General features: G+C 48.8%; 1 protein-coding gene across 1 annotated transcript in view; it reads left to right on the forward strand.

Moving 5' to 3' along the window:
* LOC137571164 (uncharacterized) overlaps positions 1–21879 on the forward strand; it is a 363507-nt gene that overhangs the window by 252079 nt on the left and 89549 nt on the right. The window contains exon 8 of the mRNA XM_068279960.1: positions 21315–21460. Coding sequence (XP_068136061.1) covers positions 21315–21460 — 146 coding nt within the window. The remainder of the gene's footprint in view (positions 1–21314; positions 21461–21879) is intronic.

Below are 21879 nucleotides of genomic sequence, written 5' to 3' on the forward strand. Positions count from 1 at the left end.
GAGAGGGCCCGAACGGTTCGCCGCCGAACGGTTCCCGGCGAACTTCCGGAGGTTCACGATTACGGAATACCGCAAACTTTTCTGGAAGTTCGGTTCGCCCCCATAATGCACCATTAGGGTCAACTTTGACCCTCTACATCACAGTCAGCAGGCACATTGTAGCCAATCAGGCTACACTCCCTCCTGGAGCCACTCCCTCTCTTATAAAAGGCAGGCACTGCTGGCCATTATACTCACTTGTGTGCCTGCACAAATTAGAGAAGGGACAGCTGCTGTAGACTCTCTCATAGGGAAAGATTAGTTAGGCTCTTGTAGGCTTGTTAGCTTGCTCCTTGCTGATTCTTATTGCTAAAATAGCACTCCACAACAGCTCTTTTGAGAGCAAATCTTGTTCTTGTGATCTATTTTTTTTCTGTGTGTCCCACTGACACTTGTGTTGCATAGACAGCCTTGATAATTGATACTGTGCGTGTGCCACTGCCAGGCCCAGCACATTCAGTGACTACCTGTGTGTGTGACAGGTGCACATTGTAATACCCATTACCGCATATACCTACCTACCTGTTGTTCACAGTGCATCCACCTACCTACGTGAGCGCACGCAGTGTCACTGTGCCTGTCCGCTACCTGTCTGTGTGTGACAGGTGCACATTGTAATACCCATTACTGCATATACCTACCTACCTGTTGTTCACAGTGCATCCACCTACCTACGTGAGCGCACGCAGTGTCACTGTGCCTGTCCGCTACCTGTCTGTGTGTGACAGGTGCACATTGTAATACCCATTACTGCATATACCTACCTACCTGTTGTTCACAGTGCATCCACCTACCTACGTGAGCGCACGCAGTGTCACTGTGCCTGTCCGCTACCTGTCTGTGTGTGACAGGTGCATATTGTAATACCCACTGCATATACCTACCTGTTGTTCACTGTGCACCCACCCACCTACGTGAGCGCATGCAGTGTCACTGTGCCTGTCCGCTACCTGTCTGTGTGTGACAGGTGCACATTGTAATACCCAGTACTGCATATACCTACCTACCTACCTATTGTTCACAGTGCACCCACCTACCTACGTGAGCTCACACAGTGTCATTGTGCCTGTCCGGTACCTGTCTGTGTGTGACAGGTGCACATTATAATACCCATCACTGCATATTCCTACCTGTTGTGTTCAGTGCACTCACCTACCTACGTGAGCGCACGCAGTGTGATATACCACTCCGTGCATACCTGTTAACTGAACCTGTGTGACTGCACATTGTATTAGTCAAGTCAGTGCATACCTTTCACTTCCCCCCCAATATGGACACAACAGACAAAACAGGCAGAGGTAGAGGCAGACCCAGAAGAAGGCCACCTGGCAGGTCTGTGCAAGGTCGTGTTGATGTGATTTTGTGCGGCCCTTGCCCAAAGTACAGTGTTTAGAAGAAGGCACGTCCCATCAACTCCCAAGATTATCAGGACGTGGTTGACTATTTAACACAGAACACCTTATCTTCCGCAGCCACCAGCGCTACTACAAGCACCACATCTGTAGCATTTGACACTTCACAGGAGTTATTTGGTGGGGAATAAACTGATTCACAGCCATTATGTTACAACCACATGACGGCGCTAAGCAAGTTACACCACCTCATATGTCTGAGTTAAGCGGCGACACTATGGACATAACGTGTGAAGATGATGAAGTACCTGCTGTTGGTGCAATTTTGGAGGTGTCTGAGGCAAGCGAAGTTGGGCAGGATGATTATGATGATGACAATGATACGGATCCCACGTATGTTCCCAATAGAGGAGATTAACAGTGGGACAGTTCAGAGGGGGAGTCCGAGAGGAGTAGGAGGAGATGAGTTGCTGAAAGAAGCAGGGGGAGCTCGTCGTCAAAAACAGCTGGTGGCAGTGTCCGGCGCCATGTATCCCCACCTATGTACAGCCAGCCAACATGCCCTTCAACGTCAGCTGCTGATGCCACCATAGTGCCATCATCCCGGGGGGGCTCAGCAGTTTGGACATTTTTTAATGTGTCTGCCTCAGATCGGAGCAATGCCCTCTGTTGTCTCTGCCTCCAAAAATTGAGCAGTGGAAAGGCCAACACTCACGTAAGGACAAGTGCCTTACCAAGGCACATGGAGAAAAGACACAAACTGCAATGGGAAGAGCACCTGAGCAAATGCAGCACACAAAAGAAAATCCACCCTCCTTCTCCTCTTCCTCCTTCAGGTGCAGCATCTTCAGCCGCTTTCTCCCTTGCACCTTCACAGCCACCCTCCTCCACTCCGCCTCTGCCCTTGAGCGGTTCCTGCTCCTCTGCCCACAGCAGCCAGGTGTCCGTGAAGGAAATCTTTGAGCAGAAGAAGACAATTTCTGCCAGTCACCCCCTTGACCGGTGTCTGACAGCTGGCGTGGCGGAACTGTTAGCTCGCCAGCTGTTACCATACAAGCTGGTGGACTCTGAGGCCTTCAGTAAATGTGTGGCCATTGGAACACCGCAGTGGAATATACCAGGCCACAATTATTTTTCTAAAAAGGCGATACCCAAACTGTACCGTGAAGTTGAGAGGCAAGTGGTGTCATCTCTGGCACACAGAGTTGGGTCAAGGGTCCACCTGACCACGGATGCCTGGTCTGCCAAGAACAGTCAGGGCAGGTACATAACTTACACAGCCCATTGGGTCAACCTGGTGACCGATGGCAAGCAGGGAGTACGTGGCTGTGCAGCGGACCAACTTGTGACACCTCCACAGCTTGCAGGCAGTCCTCTTGCCACCTTCTCTCCTCCTGCTACATCCTCTTTGCTGTCATCCTCCTCCTCCTCCTTGGCTGAGTGGCAGTTCAACTCTACTGGTGCTACAATCTCCTCTCCAGCTACACAGCCCCATCTCCCCAGGGCCTATGCTGCATGCCAGGTACGACGGTGTCACACCATCTTAGACATGTCTTGCCTCAAAACGAAGAGTCACACTGGACCAGCTCTCCTGGCTGCTCTTAACAAACAGGTGGATCAGTGGCTGACCCCACTCCAGCTGGAGATTGGCAACGTGGTGTGTGACAATGGCAGCAATCTCCTTTCTGCTTTGAATTTAGGAAAGCTGACACATGTACCCTGCATGGCACATGTGCTGAATCTGGTCGTGCAAAGATTTGTCTCAAAGCACCCAGGCTTAGAGGACGTCCTGAAGCAGAAGTTGTGTGGGCATTTCAGGCGGTCTTATACGGCCATGGCACGCTTTGCGGACATTCAGCGTAGAAACAACTTGCCGGTGAGATGCTTGATATGTGATAGCCCGACTTGCTGGAATTCGACCCTGGTCATGTTCTCTCGCCTGCTAGAACAGGAGAAAGCCGTCACCCAGTACCTCTACAATTTCAGTAGAAGGACACAATCTGGGGAGATGGGGATGTTCTGGCACAACTGGACACTGATGTGAAATGCATGCAGACTCACGCGGCCATTTGAGGAGGTGACCAACCTGGTGAGGCGCAGTGAAGGCACCATCAGCGACTTGATCCCGTTAACTTACTTCCTGGAGCGTGCCATGCGTAGAGTGGTGGATCAAGCTGTGGAGGAGCGTGAAGAGGAACAGTTACGGCAGGAACGGTTGTGGGAGCAATTTACATCAGAATCAGATGTTTCCTCATCACCTTTGGCAGCGCAGAGGGGAGAGGAGGAGAAAGAGTCGTGTCGGGAAGAAGAGTCAGTCTCGGATGGTGAGGAAGGTGTTTCTTTTGAGGAGAAGGAGGGGGAGGCGGCAGAAGAACAACAACCACAGCAGGCATTACAGGGGGCTTGTGCTGCTCGACGTTACCGACGCTGCCGTCCAAGCATTATTAGCACCCCCCAGCGTAAACTGACTTTCGGCGTCTAATAGACACCGTGTAATTTCACCGCAGCAGCAGCCAGCAGCTCTGGCAGCGGCAGAGCAGGGCTACAGTAAAATGGCGTCCGAAGCCCTGCTCTGGAGACTTTGAGTCTGCAGTGCAGGGCTTCGGGGGCCATTTTCCCGTAGCCCTGCTCTCAATGCGGGAGTTTCAGTTGCTGGCAGCAGAGGATTGTGGGAGATGCGCGCAGGACGGAGGCTGGGACAGAAAGTCTGCTTCAGGTGAGAAAATGTTTTTTTTTTTTTTTTTTTTTATAGTAGCAGGTGTATCGTGTATATTCTGGCCAGGTCTGCTACATGATTGAAGTGTTTTCTGGCTAGGTCTGCCACATGATTGCACGTATTTTCTGGTCACATCTTCCACATGATTGCATGTATTTTCTGGTCAAATCTTCCACATGATTGCATGTATTTTCTGGGCAAATCTGCTGACATGATTGCATGTATTTTCTGGGCAAATCTGCGACATGAATAAACTATTTTCTGGTCAAATCAGCCACATGATTGCACGTATTTTCTAGTCAAATCTGCCACATGATTGAACGTGTTTTCTGGTCAAATCTACCACATGATTGAACGTGTTTTCTGGTCAAATCTGCCAACATGATTGAACATATTTTCTGGGCAAATCTGCTCACATTACGCGTATTTTCTTGAGAAAACCTGCACAATTATGTGAATTTTCTGGGGAAAGGGTCACCAAAACTTGGGCCCACTGTCTTTGTGTTGCACTTTTAAAGGGAACCCGAGGTGAGAATAATATTGAGGCTGCCATATTTCTCTCCTTTTAAGCAATACTAGTTGCCTGGCTGCCATGCTGGTCTTCTGCCTCTAATTCTTTCAACCATAGACCCTGAACAAGCATGCAGCAGGTCAGGGGTTTCTGACAATATTGTCAGAACTGACAAGATTAGCTGCATACTTGTTTCTGGTGTAATTCAGTTCACTACTGCAGCCAAATAGATCAGCAGGGCTGCCAGGCAACTAGTATTGTTTAAAAGGAAATAAATATGGCAGCCACCTTGGGTTCACTTTAAATTACAGTTAGCTCTGCCCTCATCCGGTCATGGCCACGCCCATTATTGCTGCGCCGCAGGTCTTCAGCTACCCCAGAAATTGGTCCAGCACCTGCATAGCACCCCCCAAAAAAATCCTGGAGCTGCCACTGATGTCCACGCAGGCAAGGACAGGACACTCCAGCGATCTCATAATGATGTCGGACATGCGGACATTCTTTAGTCCAACACCTCAACTTAGCGCTTCCGGATCCACCCTCCTCCAATGCCTGGACCGGCAGGTAGCCGACTATCTGGCCTTAAGTGTGGATGTAGACACTGTGAGCAGCGATGAACCCTTGGACTACTGGGTGCGCAGGCTTGACCTGTGGCCAGAGCTGTCACAATTTGCCATCCAACTTCTTTCTTGCCCTGCCTCAAGCGTCCTGTCAGAAAGGACCTTCAGTGCAGCTGGAGGCATTGTCACTGAGAAGAGAAGTCGCCTAAGTCACAAAAGTGTTCAGTACCTCACCTTTATCAAAATGAATGAAGCATGGATCCCGGAGGGCTGCTGCCCGCCCGAAGACTAAGTCAGTCCCCACACACAGCATCTCTGCCTGCACTCCGTGTGACTGGCTGCCTGCCCCAAGACTAAGTCGCTCCCCACACAGCACCTCTGCCCGCAGACCGCTTGACTGCCTTCTCCGCCACCACCAACAGGGTCTAGGACTCTAGGCGGATTCCTGAATTTTTAAGGCCGCTGATAGCAGCGGCCGATATACAAATTTTTCTGGTGCGTGTACATGCCTGCCTAATTTTTCTGGCTGCACTGCGGGCGGCTGCAACAACAAAACAAAAGGCATGTACATGTGCCCATTCCCCTTCGTGATCAGTACCTTGTTGTGGTGAAGGGGCTTGCGTATCACAATGAAGCAATGACCGCCGGCTATATGAGTGTCTCGGGGGGTGGCACACCAAAGATAATAAGGTCGTTGCTTCATTGTGGACAGACCAAATTTGATCAGCTGGACAGTCACTGTTCTGTCATTCAGCTACCTCAGCCCGGCGACCATATGGGCTGGAAAGCCACCATCAACTGCACTCTCGTCATGGTGTGCACCAGTCCAGCACGGCCGTCACTACACAAACAGCTGTTTGCAGTCACTGCATACCTTTCACTGCATCTTTGACTGCACATTGTATTATACCTGGCAGTCACAGTCAGTGCATACCTTTCACTTGAATGGATGGCAGACTTGCCCTCCATAACAGATTCTCGTTAAAGGATTTAAAGTTGATTCATTTCATATACAGTAGGGCCTCGAAAGTCCTCCTGTATTGTTATTTTTGGTCACTACCTCGGGACGTGCATGCCATGCCTGCTGCCTTCCTTGGATATGTGTGTTAGACCGTTCCTGCTCCTTTGCCGACAGCATGCATGCTGCCTTCCTTGGATGTGTGGTGGTGGTAGCCGTTTCTAAAGGTGCGTACACACATGCGACTATAGTCGTTTGAAACGATTGTTCCCCGATCATTTCAAACGACGATCGTTTAAAAAAAAGCAGCCAACGACCATTAAGTCTAACGACAGATGAGCTAGATCGTTAAAAATGAAAGATCTAGCTTGGTGGATTTTTTCCAACGACGATCGTTTGCAAAAGTAGTACATCGTTCGAAACGGTCATTCGTACTAAGCTTGACATGCGCATTTTGCTATTTCGCTATGGAACTTTTCATTTTTATGCGCAAGCGCAATAGTTGCTTTACGTGATGTAACGTTCATTCTAACGATCAGATCGTTACACATCTTTAAAAGCTAACTTTATTTAGGTTGTTCCTTCGTCAATTAAAAGTTTGTTTTTCGTTCACAACGAACGATCGTTGTCGTATGTGTGTACGTAGCTTAAGGCTCCCATTCCGGACCGGAATCGAACCAGGATTCCCCGGCCATTACCCGTGGTCACTCACAATTGCAGACTTGCCCTCCATAACAGATTCTCGTTACAGGCAGTGAACAGCCAGCAGAAAACGTAATTTAAAGAGACACTGAAGCGAAAAAAAAATATGATATAGTGAATTGGTTGTGTACTATGAATAATTACTAGAAGATTAGCAGCAAAGAAAATATTCTCATACTTTTATTTTCAGGTATATAGTGTTTTTTCTAACATTGCATCTTTCTATAATATGTGCAGATTACACAACACTCAGCATTCAAAATGAGTCTTTCAGAGCAGTCTGTGAAGTAATGACCTCTCCTCTAGCAGAGGAAAAGTAAATAGTCCAGGAACAGTTAAGATAATAAAAGTCAGATAACAGCCCTCTCCATGACTAACTTAGTCAGAGAGCTTAATGGCTTGTTTGCATAGAGATAACAACTGGAGTTTCTCAACTCTTCCTGTACTGGAAACAATTACACTGATGTATCTGATCTTAATGTTTTATTTCTTAGCTGTGCTACACATACAAATCATAATATCATCATTTTTTTTCCGCTTCAGTGTCTCTTTAAAAAAATAGATGTAAGCTTTAACTATGTTAGAGAAAGAACCATTGAAAGTTGATAAGGCAGTCAGACATTACGTGACATCATTGAGTGAGGAAGTGCAATCTGGCCATGGTGCGCACCAGTCCAGCACAGCCGTCACTACGCACCATATGGGCTTGAAAACCGCCATGGCTTGCACTCTCACTATAGTGCTGTTTGCGGTGCGTTACACAGTGAGTTTGGTGTGTCAGTATGAAGCAGTACTCTAATTACACTCCCTGATTGATGTATACGCATGCAAGTTGTTTTAAAGCACTTTAGGCCTGCAATTTAGCGTTCAATGTGATTTCTGCCCTTAAAACGCTACTTTGCGTCCAATCCGGATTTTTCCCCTGGGACTTTTGGCGTCTATCCCACTCCGCCCATGCCCCCCTCCAGGTGTTAGACCCCTTGAAACATCTTTTCCATCACTTTTGTGGCCAGCATAAATGTTTCTAGTTTTCAAAGTTCACCTCCCCATTGAAGTCTATTGCGGTTCGCGAAAGTTCGTGCGTACCGAACTTTCGCGGTAGGTTCAAACCCGGTTCGTGAACCTAAAATCGGAGGTTCGGGTCATCTCTACTTCTCAGTGACAATGCCTCCAGCTGCGCTGAAGGTCCTTTCTGACAGGACGCTTGAGGCAAGGCAAGACAGAAGTTGTATAAAAAAATTGTGACAGCTCTGGCCACAGGTCAAGCCTGCGCATCCAGTAGTCCAATCGCTGCTCACAGTGTCTACATCCACACTTAAGGCCAGGTAGTCGGCTACCTGCCGGTCCAGGTGTTGGTGGAGGGTGGATCCAAAAGCGCTAAGGTGAGGCATTGGACTAAAGAATGTCTGCATGTCCGACATCACCATGAGATCGCTGGAGCGTCCTGTCCTTGCCTGCGTGGACATGGGAGGAGGATTACTGGCATTGGTACCTTTATTGCGTTGTGCTGTGACATCACCCTTAAACGCATTGTAAAGCATAGTTGCCAGCTTGTTCTGCATGTGCTGCATCCTTTCTGCCTTCAGGTGAGTTGGTAACATGTCCGCCACTTTGTGCCAACACCGAGGGTCTAGTAGCATGGCCACCCAGTACAGGTCAGTCCAATTGAGTTTTTTATGCGGGGGTCCCTCAACAGGCTGGACAGCATGAAAGACACCATCTGCACAAAGTTGGATCCAGACGTACTAGCCATCTCCTCTTGCTCTTCCTCAGTGATGTCAGGTAAGTCCTCCTCCTCCCCCCAGCCACGAACAATACCATGGGAACATTGAGCAGCACAAGCCCCCTGCGACGCCTGCTGCGGTTGTTCTTCTGCTGTCACCTCCTCCTCCAAAGAAACACCTTCCTCATCATCCGAGTCTGACTCCTCTTCCCCACACAACTCTTCCTCCTCCTCCCCCGTCTGTGCTGCCGCAGGTGTTGAGGAAACATCTCGTTCCGATGAAAATTGATCCCACAATGTTTCCTCCTGTAACTGTTCCTGTTCACACTCCTACACAGCTTGATCCACCACTCTACGCACGGCACGCTCCAGGAAGTAAGCGTACGGGATCAAGTCGCTGATGGTGCCTACACTGCGACTTATTAGGTTGGTCACCTCTTCAAATGGCCGCATGAGCCTGCATGCATTTCGCATCAGTGTCCAGTTGTTGGGCCAGAATATCCCCATCTTTCCAGAGTGTGTCCTTGTACTGTAATTGTATAGGTACTGGGTGACGGCTTTCTCCTGTTCTAGCAGGCAAGAGAACATAAGGAGGGTCTAATTCCAGCGAGTCGGGCTATCGCAAATGAGGCATCTGACCGGCAACCTGTTTCTCCGCTGAATGTCGGCAAAGCGTGCCATGGCCGTGTAAGTACGCCTGAAATGCCCACACAACTTCCTGGCCTGCTTCAGGACATCCTCTAAGCCTGGGTACTTTGACACAAATCTTTGAATGACTAGATTCAGCACATGTGTCATGCAGGGTACATGTGTCAGCTTTCCCAAATTCAAACCGGAAATGAGTTTGATGCCATTGTCACTCACCACGTTGCTGATCTGAAGCTGGTGCGGGGTCAGCCACTAATCCATCTGTTTGTTAAGAGCAGCCAAGAGAGATGCTCCAGTGTGACTCTCCGCTTTGAAGCAAGACATGTCTAAGATGGTGTGACACTGTCGTACCTGGCATGCAGCTTAGGCCCTGGGGAGCTGGGGCTGTGTAGCTGAAGAGGAGATGACAGCACCAGTAGAGTTGAACTGCCACTCAGCCAAGGAGGAGGAGGATGACAAAAGCAAAGAGGATGTAGCAGGAGGAGAGGAGGTTGCAGGAGGCCTGCCTGCAAGCCGTGGAGGTGTCACAAGTTGGTCCACTGCACAGCCATGTACTCCCTGCTTGCCATCGGTCACCAGGCTGACCCAATGGGCTGTGTAAGTTATGTACCTGCCCTGACCGTGCTTGGCAGACCAGGCATCCGTGGTCAGGTGGACTCTTGACCCAATGCTGTGTGCCAGAGATGACACCACTTGCCTCTCAACTTCACGGTACAGTTTGGGTATCGCCTTTTTAGAGAAATAACTGCGGCCTGGTATCTTCCACTGCAGTGCCCCAATAGCCACAAATTTACGGAAGGCCTCAGAGTCCATCAGCTGGTATGGTAACAGCTGGCGAGCTAACAGTTCCACAAAGCCAGCTGTCAGACACCGGGCAAGGGGGTGACTGGCAGAAATTGGCTTCTTCCACTCAAAGATTTCCTTCAAGGACACCTGGCTGCTGTGGGCAGAGAAGCAGGAACCGCTCAAGGTCAGAGGCGGAGTGGAGGAGGGTGGCAATGAAGGTGCAAGGGAGAAAGCGGCTGAAGATGCTGCACCTGAAGAAGGAAGAGGAGAAGGAGGGTGGCTTTTCTTTTGTGTGCTGCTTTTGCTCAGGTGCTCTTCCCATTGCAGTTTGTGCCTTTTCTGTATGTGCCTTCGTTAGGCAGTTGTCCTTACGTGGGTGTTAGCCTTTCCATGACTCAATTTTTGGAGGCAGAGAGAACAGATGGCATTGTTCTGATCTGAGGCAGACACATCAAAACATTTCCAAACCGCTGAGCCCCCCTGGGGTGATGGCACTATGGTGGCATCAGCAGCTGACGTTGAAGGGCATGTTGGCTGGTGCCGTACACTGCCACCAACTGTTTCTGATGACGAGCTCCCCCTGCTTCTTTCAGCAACTCATCTCCTCCTACTCCTCTCTGGCTCCCCCTCTGAAATGTCCCCTTGGTCATCTTGTCTCTTAAGATCCCATGTTGTATCCGTATCATCGTCATCATACAATCATCCTGCCCAGCTTCGCTTGCCTCAGACACCTCCAAAACTGCACCAACAGCAGGTACTTCCTCATCCTCCTCCTCACATGTTACATCCATAGTGTCGCCGCCTAACTCAGACATATGAGGTGGTGTAACTGGCTTAGCGCCTAAAACTTGTTGTAACAAGAATGGCTGTGCATCAGTGATTTCCTCACCAAATAACTCCTGCAAACTGTTAAATGCAGTGGATGTGGTGCTTGTAGTAGCGCTGGTGGCTGCGGAAGATGAGGTGTTCTGTGTTAAATAGTCAAACACGTCCTGATAATCTTGGGAGTTGATGGGACGTGGCTTCTTCTGAGCACTGTACTCGGGGGGGGGGGGGGGGGGGGGTGAAGTAAAAGGTATGAACTGACTTGACCAACACAATGTGTAGACACACAAGTGCAGTTAACAGGTATGCAAGGAATGGTATATCACACTGTGTGCACTCACGTAGGTAGGTGGGTGCACTGTGAATAACAGCAGGTAGGTATATGCAGTGATGGGTATTACAATGTGCACCTGTCAGTCACACAAAGACAGGTAGCAGACAGGCACAGTGACACTGCGTGCGCTCACGTAGGTAGGTGGGTGCACTGAAGTGAACAGGTAGGTATATGCAGTGATGGGTATTACAATGTGCACCTCTCAGTCACACACAGACAGGTACCGGACAGGCACAGTGACACTGTGTGCGCTTACGTAGGTAGGTGGGTGCACTGAAGTGAACAACAGCAGGTAGGTATATGCAGTGATGGGTATTACAATATGCACCTGTCAGTCACACACAGACAAGTACCGCATAGGCACAGTGACACTGCATGCGCTCATGTAGGTAGGTGGGTGCACTGTAGTGAACAACAGGTAGGTATATGCAGTAATGGGTATTACACTGTGCACCTGTCAGTCACACACAGACAGGTACCGGATAGGAACAGTGACACTGCATGCGCTCACGTAGGTAGGTGGGTGCACTGAAGTGAACAACAGCAGGTAGGTATATGCAGTAATGGGTATTACAATGTGCACCTGTCACACACACAGGTAGTCACTGAATGTGCTGGGCCTGGCAGTGGCACACACAGTAGGAGTTACCAATGCTGTCTATGCAACACAAGTGTCAGTGGGCCACAAAAAAAAAAGGATCACAAGAACAAGATTAGCTCTCAAAAGAGCTGTTGTGGGGTGCTATTTTAGCAATAAGAATCAGCAAGGAGCAAGCTAACGAGCCTACAAGAGCCTAACTAAGCTGTCTGCAGCAGAGACCTGTCCCTTCTCTAATTACTGCAGGCACACGAGTGAAAAGCCTGACACTGCCTGCCTTTTATAAGGGGGGGGGGGGGGTGCTCCAGGAGGGAGTGTAGCCTGATTGGTTACAATGTGCCTGCTGACTGTGATGTAAAGGGTCAAAGTTGACCCTCATGATGCACTATGGGGGCGAACCGAACTTCCGGAAAAGTTTGCGGTTCTCCACGATCGCGGACCCCGGAAGTTCACCGGGAACCGTTCGCCGTCGAACCGTTTGGGCCATCTCTACCCATCAGCACTTCTTATTTAGCCCAATTAAAGAATTATACACTGGTGGAGGGAAATAGAGATAGAAACATCTGAAAAACTGTCCCTAAACATTGGAATGAACTTTATTAAATCAGTCCCCAATAGAGATGGGCCGAATGGTTCGCCGGCGAACGGTTCCAGGCGAACTTCAGGTGGTTCGCGTTCGCCTGCGAAGGCAAACTTTCCCGGAAGTTCGATTCACCCCATAATGCTCTATTGAGCAGAACGTTTACCCTCTACATCACAGTCAGCAGGCACATTGTTACCAATCAGACTGCACTCACTGCTGGAGCCCCCCCCCCCCCCCCTTATAAAAGGCAAGGTCCTTTTGCCGTTTTACTCACTCATCTACCTACACTAATTATTTAAGGGACAGCTGCTGACAGACTCTGCTAGGGAGAGTTTAGTTAGGCTCTTGTAGGCTTGTTCCTTATATTACTTCCTCCCTCCTACCCTCTATCCTCCTACTCATTCCCTCCTCCCTCCTACCGGAGAGAGGAGGGTCTCATCTGCCAGGGAATTATAGTATTTCAAAAGCCAGCTTACATACCATGGCTGGGAATTGAACCCAGGTCTCAGTGTGTGGTAGGTAACCAACCTAACCATTATACCACCAACACTACTAGCTGAAGCTAGCCTAGCATGTACCATTTATGCTCAATCCAAGAGAAACATTAGACGAGACAAATAACATTTATATCGCACTTTTCTCCTGGCGGACTCAAAGCGCCAGAGCAGCAGCCACTATGGCACACTCTATAGGCAGTAGCAGTATTAGGAAGACGTGCCTAAGGTCTCCTACTGAATAGGTGCTGGCTTACTGAGCAGACAGATCCGAGATTCAAACCCTGGTCTCCTGTGTCAGAGGCAGAGCCCTTAACCATTACACCATCCAGCCACTGCTTAAGGATTTTTAGCCAGGCATGGCTCTACCTTTTGTGTTCAACAATGGATGGTGTAATGGTTAAGGGCTCTGCCTCTGACACAGGAGACCAGGGTTCAAATCTCGGCTCTGTCTGTTCAGGAAGCCAGCACCTATTTAGTAGGAGACCTTAGGCAAGTCTTCCTAACACTGCTACTGCCTATAGAGCGTGCCCTAGTGGCTGCAGCTCTGGCGCTTTGAGTCCGCGAGTAGAAAAGCGCGATATAAATGTTATTTGTCTTGTCTAATTTTTCTCTTGGATTGAGCATAAATGGTACATGCTAGGCTAGCTTCAGCTAGTAGTGTTGGTGGTATAATGGTTAAGTTAGTTACCTACCACACATTGAGACCTGGGTTCAATTCCCAGCCATGGTATGTAAGTTGGCTTTTGAAATACTATGATTCCCTGTCAGATGAGACCCTCCTCCTTCCGGTAGGAGGGTAAGCAATGTAGGCCTGTAATTGAACATTGAACTTAAAATAGGGGTTTATGTGAAATCTAGATTTTTCTCCAGGACTTTTGGCGTCTATCCCACTCCGTCATGCCCCCCTCCAGGTGTTAGACCCCTTAAAACATCTTTTCCATCACTTTTGTGGCCAGCATAATTTTTTCTATTTTTCAAAGTTCGCCTCCCCATTGAAGTCTATGGCGGTTCGCCTCCAATTTTAGGTTCGCGAACCGGGTACGCGAATTTCCGCTGAAGGTTCGTCTTTAAAAGCTAACTTTATTTAGGTTGTTCCTTCGTCAATTAAAAGTTTGTTTTTCGTTCACAACGAACGATCGTTGTCGTATGTGTGTACGTAGCTTAAGGCTCCCATTCCGGACCGGAATCGAACCAGGATTCCCCGGCCATTACCCGTGGTCACTCACAATTGCAGACTTGCCCTCCATAACAGATTCTCGTTACAGGCAGTGAACAGCCAGCAGAAAACGTAATTTAAAGAGACACTGAAGCGAAAAAAAAAATATGATATAGTGAATTGGTTGTGTACTATGAATAATTACTAGAAGATTAGCAGCAAAGAAAATATTCTCATACTTTTATTTTCAGGTATATAGTGTTTTTTCTAACATTGCATCTTTCTATAATATGTGCAGATTACACAACACTCAGCATTCAAAATGAGTCTTTCAGAGCAGTCTGTGAAGTAATGACCTCTCCTCTAGCAGAGGAAAAGTAAATAGTCCAGGAACAGTTAAGATAATAAAAGTCAGATAACAGCCCTCTCCATGACTAACTTAGTCAGAGAGCTTAATGGCTTGTTTGCATAGAGATAACAACTGGAGTTTCTCAACTCTTCCTGTACTGGAAACAATTACACTGATGTATCTGATCTTAATGTTTTATTTCTTAGCTGTGCTACACATACAAATCATAATATCATCATTTTTTTTCCGCTTCAGTGTCTCTTTAAAAAAATAGATGTAAGCTTTAACTATGTTAGAGAAAGAACCATTGAAAGTTGATAAGGCAGTCAGACATTACGTGACATCATTGAGTGAGGAAGTGCAATCTGGCCATGGTGCGCACCAGTCCAGCACAGCCGTCACTACGCACCATATGGGCTTGAAAACCGCCATGGCTTGCACTCTCACTATAGTGCTGTTTGCGGTGCGTTACACAGTGAGTTTGGTGTGTCAGTATGAAGCAGTACTCTAATTACACTCCCTGATTGATGTATACGCATGCAAGTTGTTTTAAAGCACTTTAGGCCTGCAATTTAGCGTTCAATGTGATTTCTGCCCTTAAAACGCTACTTTGCGTCCAATCCGGATTTTTCCCCTGGGACTTTTGGCGTCTATCCCACTCCGCCCATGCCCCCCTCCAGGTGTTAGACCCCTTGAAACATCTTTTCCATCACTTTTGTGGCCAGCATAAATGTTTCTAGTTTTCAAAGTTCACCTCCCCATTGAAGTCTATTGCGGTTCGCGAAAGTTCGTGCGTACCGAACTTTCGCGGTAGGTTCAAACCCGGTTCGTGAACCTAAAATCGGAGGTTCGGGTCATCTCTACTTCTCAGTGACAATGCCTCCAGCTGCGCTGAAGGTCCTTTCTGACAGGACGCTTGAGGCAAGGCAAGACAGAAGTTGTATAAAAAAATTGTGACAGCTCTGGCCACAGGTCAAGCCTGCGCATCCAGTAGTCCAATCGCTGCTCACAGTGTCTACATCCACACTTAAGGCCAGGTAGTCGGCTACCTGCCGGTCCAGGTGTTGGTGGAGGGTGGATCCAAAAGCGCTAAGGTGAGGCATTGGACTAAAGAATGTCTGCATGTCCGACATCACCATGAGATCGCTGGAGCGTCCTGTCCTTGCCTGCGTGGACATGGGAGGAGGATTACTGGCATTGGTACCTTTATTGCGTTGTGCTGTGACATCACCCTTAAACGCATTGTAAAGCATAGTTGCCAGCTTGTTCTGCATGTGCTGCATCCTTTCTGCCTTCAGGTGAGTTGGTAACATGTCCGCCACTTTGTGCCAACACCGAGGGTCTAGTAGCATGGCCACCCAGTACAGGTCAGTCCAATTGAGTTTTTTATGCGGGGGTCCCTCAACAGGCTGGACAGCATGAAAGACACCATCTGCACAAAGTTGGATCCAGACGTACTAGCCATCTCCTCTTGCTCTTCCTCAGTGATGTCAGGTAAGTCCTCCTCCTCCCCCCAGCCACGAACAATACCATGGGAACATTGAGCAGCACAAGCCCCCTGCGACGCCTGCTGCGGTTGTTCTTCTGCTGTCACCTCCTCCTCCAAAGAAACACCTTCCTCATCATCCGAGTCTGACTCCTCTTCCCCACACAACTCTTCCTCCTCCTCCCCCGTCTGTGCTGCCGCAGGTGTTGAGGAAACATCTCGTTCCGATGAAAATTGATCCCACAATGTTTCCTCCTGTAACTGTTCCTGTTCACACTCCTACACAGCTTGATCCACCACTCTACGCACGGCACGCTCCAGGAAGTAAGCGTACGGGATCAAGTCGCTGATGGTGCCTTCACTGCGACTTATTAGGTTGGTCACCTCTTCAAATGGCCGCATGAGCCTGCATGCATTTCGCATCAGTGTCCAGTTGTTGGGCCAGAATATCCCCATCTTTCCAGAGTGTGTCCTTGTACTGTAATTGTATAGGTACTGGGTGACGGCTTTCTCCTGTTCTAGCAGGCAAGAGAACATAAGGAGGGTCTAATTCCAGCGAGTCGGGCTATCGCAAATGAGGCATCTGACCGGCAACCTGTTTCTCCGCTGAATGTCGGCAAAGCGTGCCATGGCCGTGTAAGTACGCCTGAAATGCCCACACAACTTCCTGGCCTGCTTCAGGACATCCTCTAAGCCTGGGTACTTTGACACAAATCTTTGAATGACTAGATTCAGCACATGTGTCATGCAGGGTACATGTGTCAGCTTTCCCAAATTCAAACCGGAAATGAGTTTGATGCCATTGTCACTCACCACGTTGCTGATCTGAAGCTGGTGCGGGGTCAGCCACTAATCCATCTGTTTGTTAAGAGCAGCCAAGAGAGATGCTCCAGTGTGACTCTCCGCTTTGAAGCAAGACATGTCTAAGATGGTGTGACACTGTCGTACCTGGCATGCAGCTTAGGCCCTGGGGAGCTGGGGCTGTGTAGCTGAAGAGGAGATGACAGCACCAGTAGAGTTGAACTGCCACTCAGCCAAGGAGGAGGAGGATGACAAAAGCAAAGAGGATGTAGCAGGAGGAGAGGAGGTTGCAGGAGGCCTGCCTGCAAGCCGTGGAGGTGTCACAAGTTGGTCCACTGCACAGCCATGTACTCCCTGCTTGCCATCGGTCACCAGGCTGACCCAATGGGCTGTGTAAGTGATGTACCTGCCCTGACCGTGCTTGGCAGACCAGGCATCCGTGGTCAGGTGGACTCTTGACCCAATGCTGTGTGCCAGAGATGACACCACTTGCCTCTCAACTTCACGGTACAGTTTGGGTATCGCCTTTTTAGAGAAATAACTGCGGCCTGGTATCTTCCACTGCAGTGCCCCAATAGCCACAAATTTACGGAAGGCCTCAGAGTCCATCAGCTGGTATGGTAACAGCTGGCGAGCTAACAGTTCCACAAAGCCAGCTGTCAGACACCGGGCAAGGGGGTGACTGGCAGAAATTGGCTTCTTCCACTCAAAGATTTCCTTCAAGGACACCTGGCTGCTGTGGGCAGAGAAGCAGGAACCGCTCAAGGTCAGAGGCGGAGTGGAGGAGGGTGGCAATGAAGGTGCAAGGGAGAAAGCGGCTGAAGATGCTGCACCTGAAGAAGGAAGAGGAGAAGGAGGGTGGCTTTTCTTTTGTGTGCTGCTTTTGCTCAGGTGCTCTTCCCATTGCAGTTTGTGCCTTTTCTGTATGTGCCTTCGTTAGGCAGTTGTCCTTACGTGGGTGTTAGCCTTTCCATGACTCAATTTTTGGAGGCAGAGAGAACAGATGGCATTGTTCTGATCTGAGGCAGACACATCAAAACATTTCCAAACCGCTGAGCCCCCCTGGGGTGATGGCACTATGGTGGCATCAGCAGCTGACGTTGAAGGGCATGTTGGCTGGTGCCGTACACTGCCACCAACTGTTTCTGATGACGAGCTCCCCCTGCTTCTTTCAGCAACTCATCTCCTCCTACTCCTCTCTGGCTCCCCCTCTGAAATGTCCCCTTGGTCATCTTGTCTCTTAAGATCCCATGTTGTATCCGTATCATCGTCATCATACAATCATCCTGCCCAGCTTCGCTTGCCTCAGACACCTCCAAAACTGCACCAACAGCAGGTACTTCCTCATCCTCCTCCTCACATGTTACATCCATAGTGTCGCCGCCTAACTCAGACATATGAGGTGGTGTAACTGGCTTAGCGCCTAAAACTTGTTGTAACAAGAATGGCTGTGCATCAGTGATTTCCTCACCAAATAACTCCTGCAAACTGTTAAATGCAGTGGATGTGGTGCTTGTAGTAGCGCTGGTGGCTGCGGAAGATGAGGTGTTCTGTGTTAAATAGTCAAACACGTCCTGATAATCTTGGGAGTTGATGGGACGTGGCTTCTTCTGAGCACTGTACTCGGGGGGGGGGGGGGGGGGGGTGAAGTAAAAGGTATGAACTGACTTGACCAACACAATGTGTAGACACACAAGTGCAGTTAACAGGTATGCAAGGAATGGTATATCACACTGTGTGCACTCACGTAGGTAGGTGGGTGCACTGTGAATAACAGCAGGTAGGTATATGCAGTGATGGGTATTACAATGTGCACCTGTCAGTCACACAAAGACAGGTAGCAGACAGGCACAGTGACACTGCGTGCGCTCACGTAGGTAGGTGGGTGCACTGAAGTGAACAGGTAGGTATATGCAGTGATGGGTATTACAATGTGCACCTCTCAGTCACACACAGACAGGTACCGGACAGGCACAGTGACACTGTGTGCGCTTACGTAGGTAGGTGGGTGCACTGAAGTGAACAACAGCAGGTAGGTATATGCAGTGATGGGTATTACAATATGCACCTGTCAGTCACACACAGACAAGTACCGCATAGGCACAGTGACACTGCATGCGCTCATGTAGGTAGGTGGGTGCACTGTAGTGAACAACAGGTAGGTATATGCAGTAATGGGTATTACACTGTGCACCTGTCAGTCACACACAGACAGGTACCGGATAGGAACAGTGACACTGCATGCGCTCACGTAGGTAGGTGGGTGCACTGAAGTGAACAACAGCAGGTAGGTATATGCAGTAATGGGTATTACAATGTGCACCTGTCACACACACAGGTAGTCACTGAATGTGCTGGGCCTGGCAGTGGCACACACAGTAGGAGTTACCAATGCTGTCTATGCAACACAAGTGTCAGTGGGCCACAAAAAAAAAAGGATCACAAGAACAAGATTAGCTCTCAAAAGAGCTGTTGTGGGGTGCTATTTTAGCAATAAGAATCAGCAAGGAGCAAGCTAACGAGCCTACAAGAGCCTAACTAAGCTGTCTGCAGCAGAGACCTGTCCCTTCTCTAATTACTGCAGGCACACGAGTGAAAAGCCTGACACTGCCTGCCTTTTATAAGGGGGGGGGGGTGCTCCAGGAGGGAGTGTAGCCTGATTGGTTACAATGTGCCTGCTGACTGTGATGTAAAGGGTCAAAGTTGACCCTCATGATGCACTATGGGGGCGAACCGAACTTCCGGAAAAGTTTGCGGTTCTCCACGATCGCGGACCCCGGAAGTTCACCGGGAACCGTTCGCCGTCGAACCGTTTGGGCCATCTCTACCCATCAGCACTTCTTATTTAGCCCAATTAAAGAATTATACACTGGTGGAGGGAAATAGAGATAGAAACATCTGAAAAACTGTCCCTAAACATTGGAATGAACTTTATTAAATCAGTCCCCAATAGAGATGGGCCGAATGGTTCGCCGGCGAACGGTTCCAGGCGAACTTCAGGTGGTTCGCGTTCGCCTGCGAAGGCAAACTTTCCCGGAAGTTCGATTCGCCCCATAATGCTCTATTGAGCAGAACGTTTACCCTCTACATCACAGTCAGCAGGCACATTGTTACCAATCAGACTGCACTCACTGCTGGAGCCCCCCCCCCCCCCCCTTATAAAAGGCAAGGTCCTTTTGCCGTTTTACTCACTCATCTACCTACACTAATTATTTAAGGGACAGCTGCTGACAGACTCTGCTAGGGAGAGTTTAGTTAGGCTCTTGTAGGCTTGTTCCTTATATTACTTCCTCCCTCCTACCCTCTATCCTCCTACTCATTCCCTCCTCCCTCCTACCGGAGAGAGGAGGGTCTCATCTGCCAGGGAATTATAGTATTTCAAAAGCCAGCTTACATACCATGGCTGGGAATTGAACCCAGGTCTCAGTGTGTGGTAGGTAACCAACCTAACCATTATACCACCAACACTACTAGCTGAAGCTAGCCTAGCATGTACCATTTATGCTCAATCCAAGAGAAACATTAGACGAGACAAATAACATTTATATCGCACTTTTCTCCTGGCGGACTCAAAGCGCCAGAGCAGCAGCCACTATGGCACACTCTATAGGCAGTAGCAGTATTAGGAAGACGTGCCTAAGGTCTCCTACTGAATAGGTGCTGGCTTACTGAGCAGACAGATCCGAGATTCAAACCCTGGTCTCCTGTGTCAGAGGCAGAGCCCTTAACCATTACACCATCCAGCCACTGCTTAAGGATTTTTAGCCAGGCATGGCTCTGCCTTTTGTGTTCAACAATGGATGGTGTAATGGTTAAGGGCTCTGCCTCTGACACAGGAGACCAGGGTTCAAATCTCGGCTCTGTCTGTTCAGGAAGCCAGCACCTATTTAGTAGGAGACCTTAGGCAAGTCTTCCTAACACTGCTACTGCCTATAGAGCGTGCCCTAGTGGCTGCAGCTCTGGCGCTTTGAGTCCGCGAGGAGAAAAGCGCGATATAAATGTTATTTGTCTTGTCTAATTTTTCTCTTGGATTGAGCATAAATGGTACATGCTAGGCTAGCTTCAGCTAGTAGTGTTGGTGGTATAATGGTTAAGTTAGTTACCTACCACACATTGAGACCTGGGTTCAATTCCCAGCCATGGTATGTAAGTTGGCTTTTGAAATACTATGATTCCCTGTCAGATGAGACCCTCCTCCTTCCGGTAGGAGGGTAAGCAATGTAGGCCTGTAATTGAACATTGAACTTAAAATAGGGGTTTATGTGAAATCTAGATTTTTCTCCAGGACTTTTGGCGTCTATCCCACTCCGTCATGCCCCCCTCCAGGTGTTAGACCCCTTAAAACATCTTTTCCATCACTTTTGTGGCCAGCATAATTTTTTCTATTTTTCAAAGTTCGCCTCCCCATTGAAGTCTATGGCGGTTCGCCTCCAATTTTAGGTTCGCGAACCGGGTACGCGAATTTCCGCTGAAGGTTCGGTTCGCGTACCCGGTTCGCGAACCTAAAATTGGAGGTTCGGCCCATCTCTAGTCCCCAACTCCAGTGGCAGCGTGCTGGTGGCAGCTGTGTGACACCAAACTACTACAATCTAAAACTCAGTATGACCACTCCTAAAGAGGCCACTTGGGCCACGCTATCTACACTTACTACACACAGAGTTATTGACTTGCCTTTATTCTTTTTTCACAGCTGTGCAGAGATAATCTCCATACAGGACAGTGACGCTGTGACCATCCTGTGTTGGCAGATGGTTGGCAGATATGTGAATATCGTCATTAAAGGGAAGCGGCAATCCCTCACCCTGTGTGAAGTGCAGGTGTTTGGGGAACCCCTTGGTAAGTGGAGTACTTCTGTAGGAAATGATGGAGTCATGGTTGCTGGACATGACTTCATAGCAGGGGCGTTGCTAGGGTCCTAGGAGGTAAAGAGAAACAGCGGCGTGCGCTGCGCGTCGCAGAAAATTATGGGAATGGCCATTCAGAAAGTGGATGTGGCCATGGGTGGGGCCAAATGTACATGAACTTAGCAGCAGTGTAATTTAAAGATAAAGGGCCTGCCCAGCAAAATGTTATATGGAGCCCTTTATGCTTTAAGTACATAGTTTACTCTTAGTATAAGCATAGAGAAAAGATGCATACACACACATTCAATTTTGATTGATCAATCACAGAACAATTTTACCACCCCCATGTAGTATCAGAGCCAACAGACTATAAATACTATTAACAGAGCTGAACTCTCATAATACCTAGAA

The sequence above is a fragment of the Hyperolius riggenbachi genome, chromosome 4 (assembly GCF_040937935.1).
Source record: "Hyperolius riggenbachi isolate aHypRig1 chromosome 4, aHypRig1.pri, whole genome shotgun sequence".
NCBI classification, from domain to species: domain Eukaryota; kingdom Metazoa; phylum Chordata; class Amphibia; order Anura; family Hyperoliidae; genus Hyperolius; species Hyperolius riggenbachi.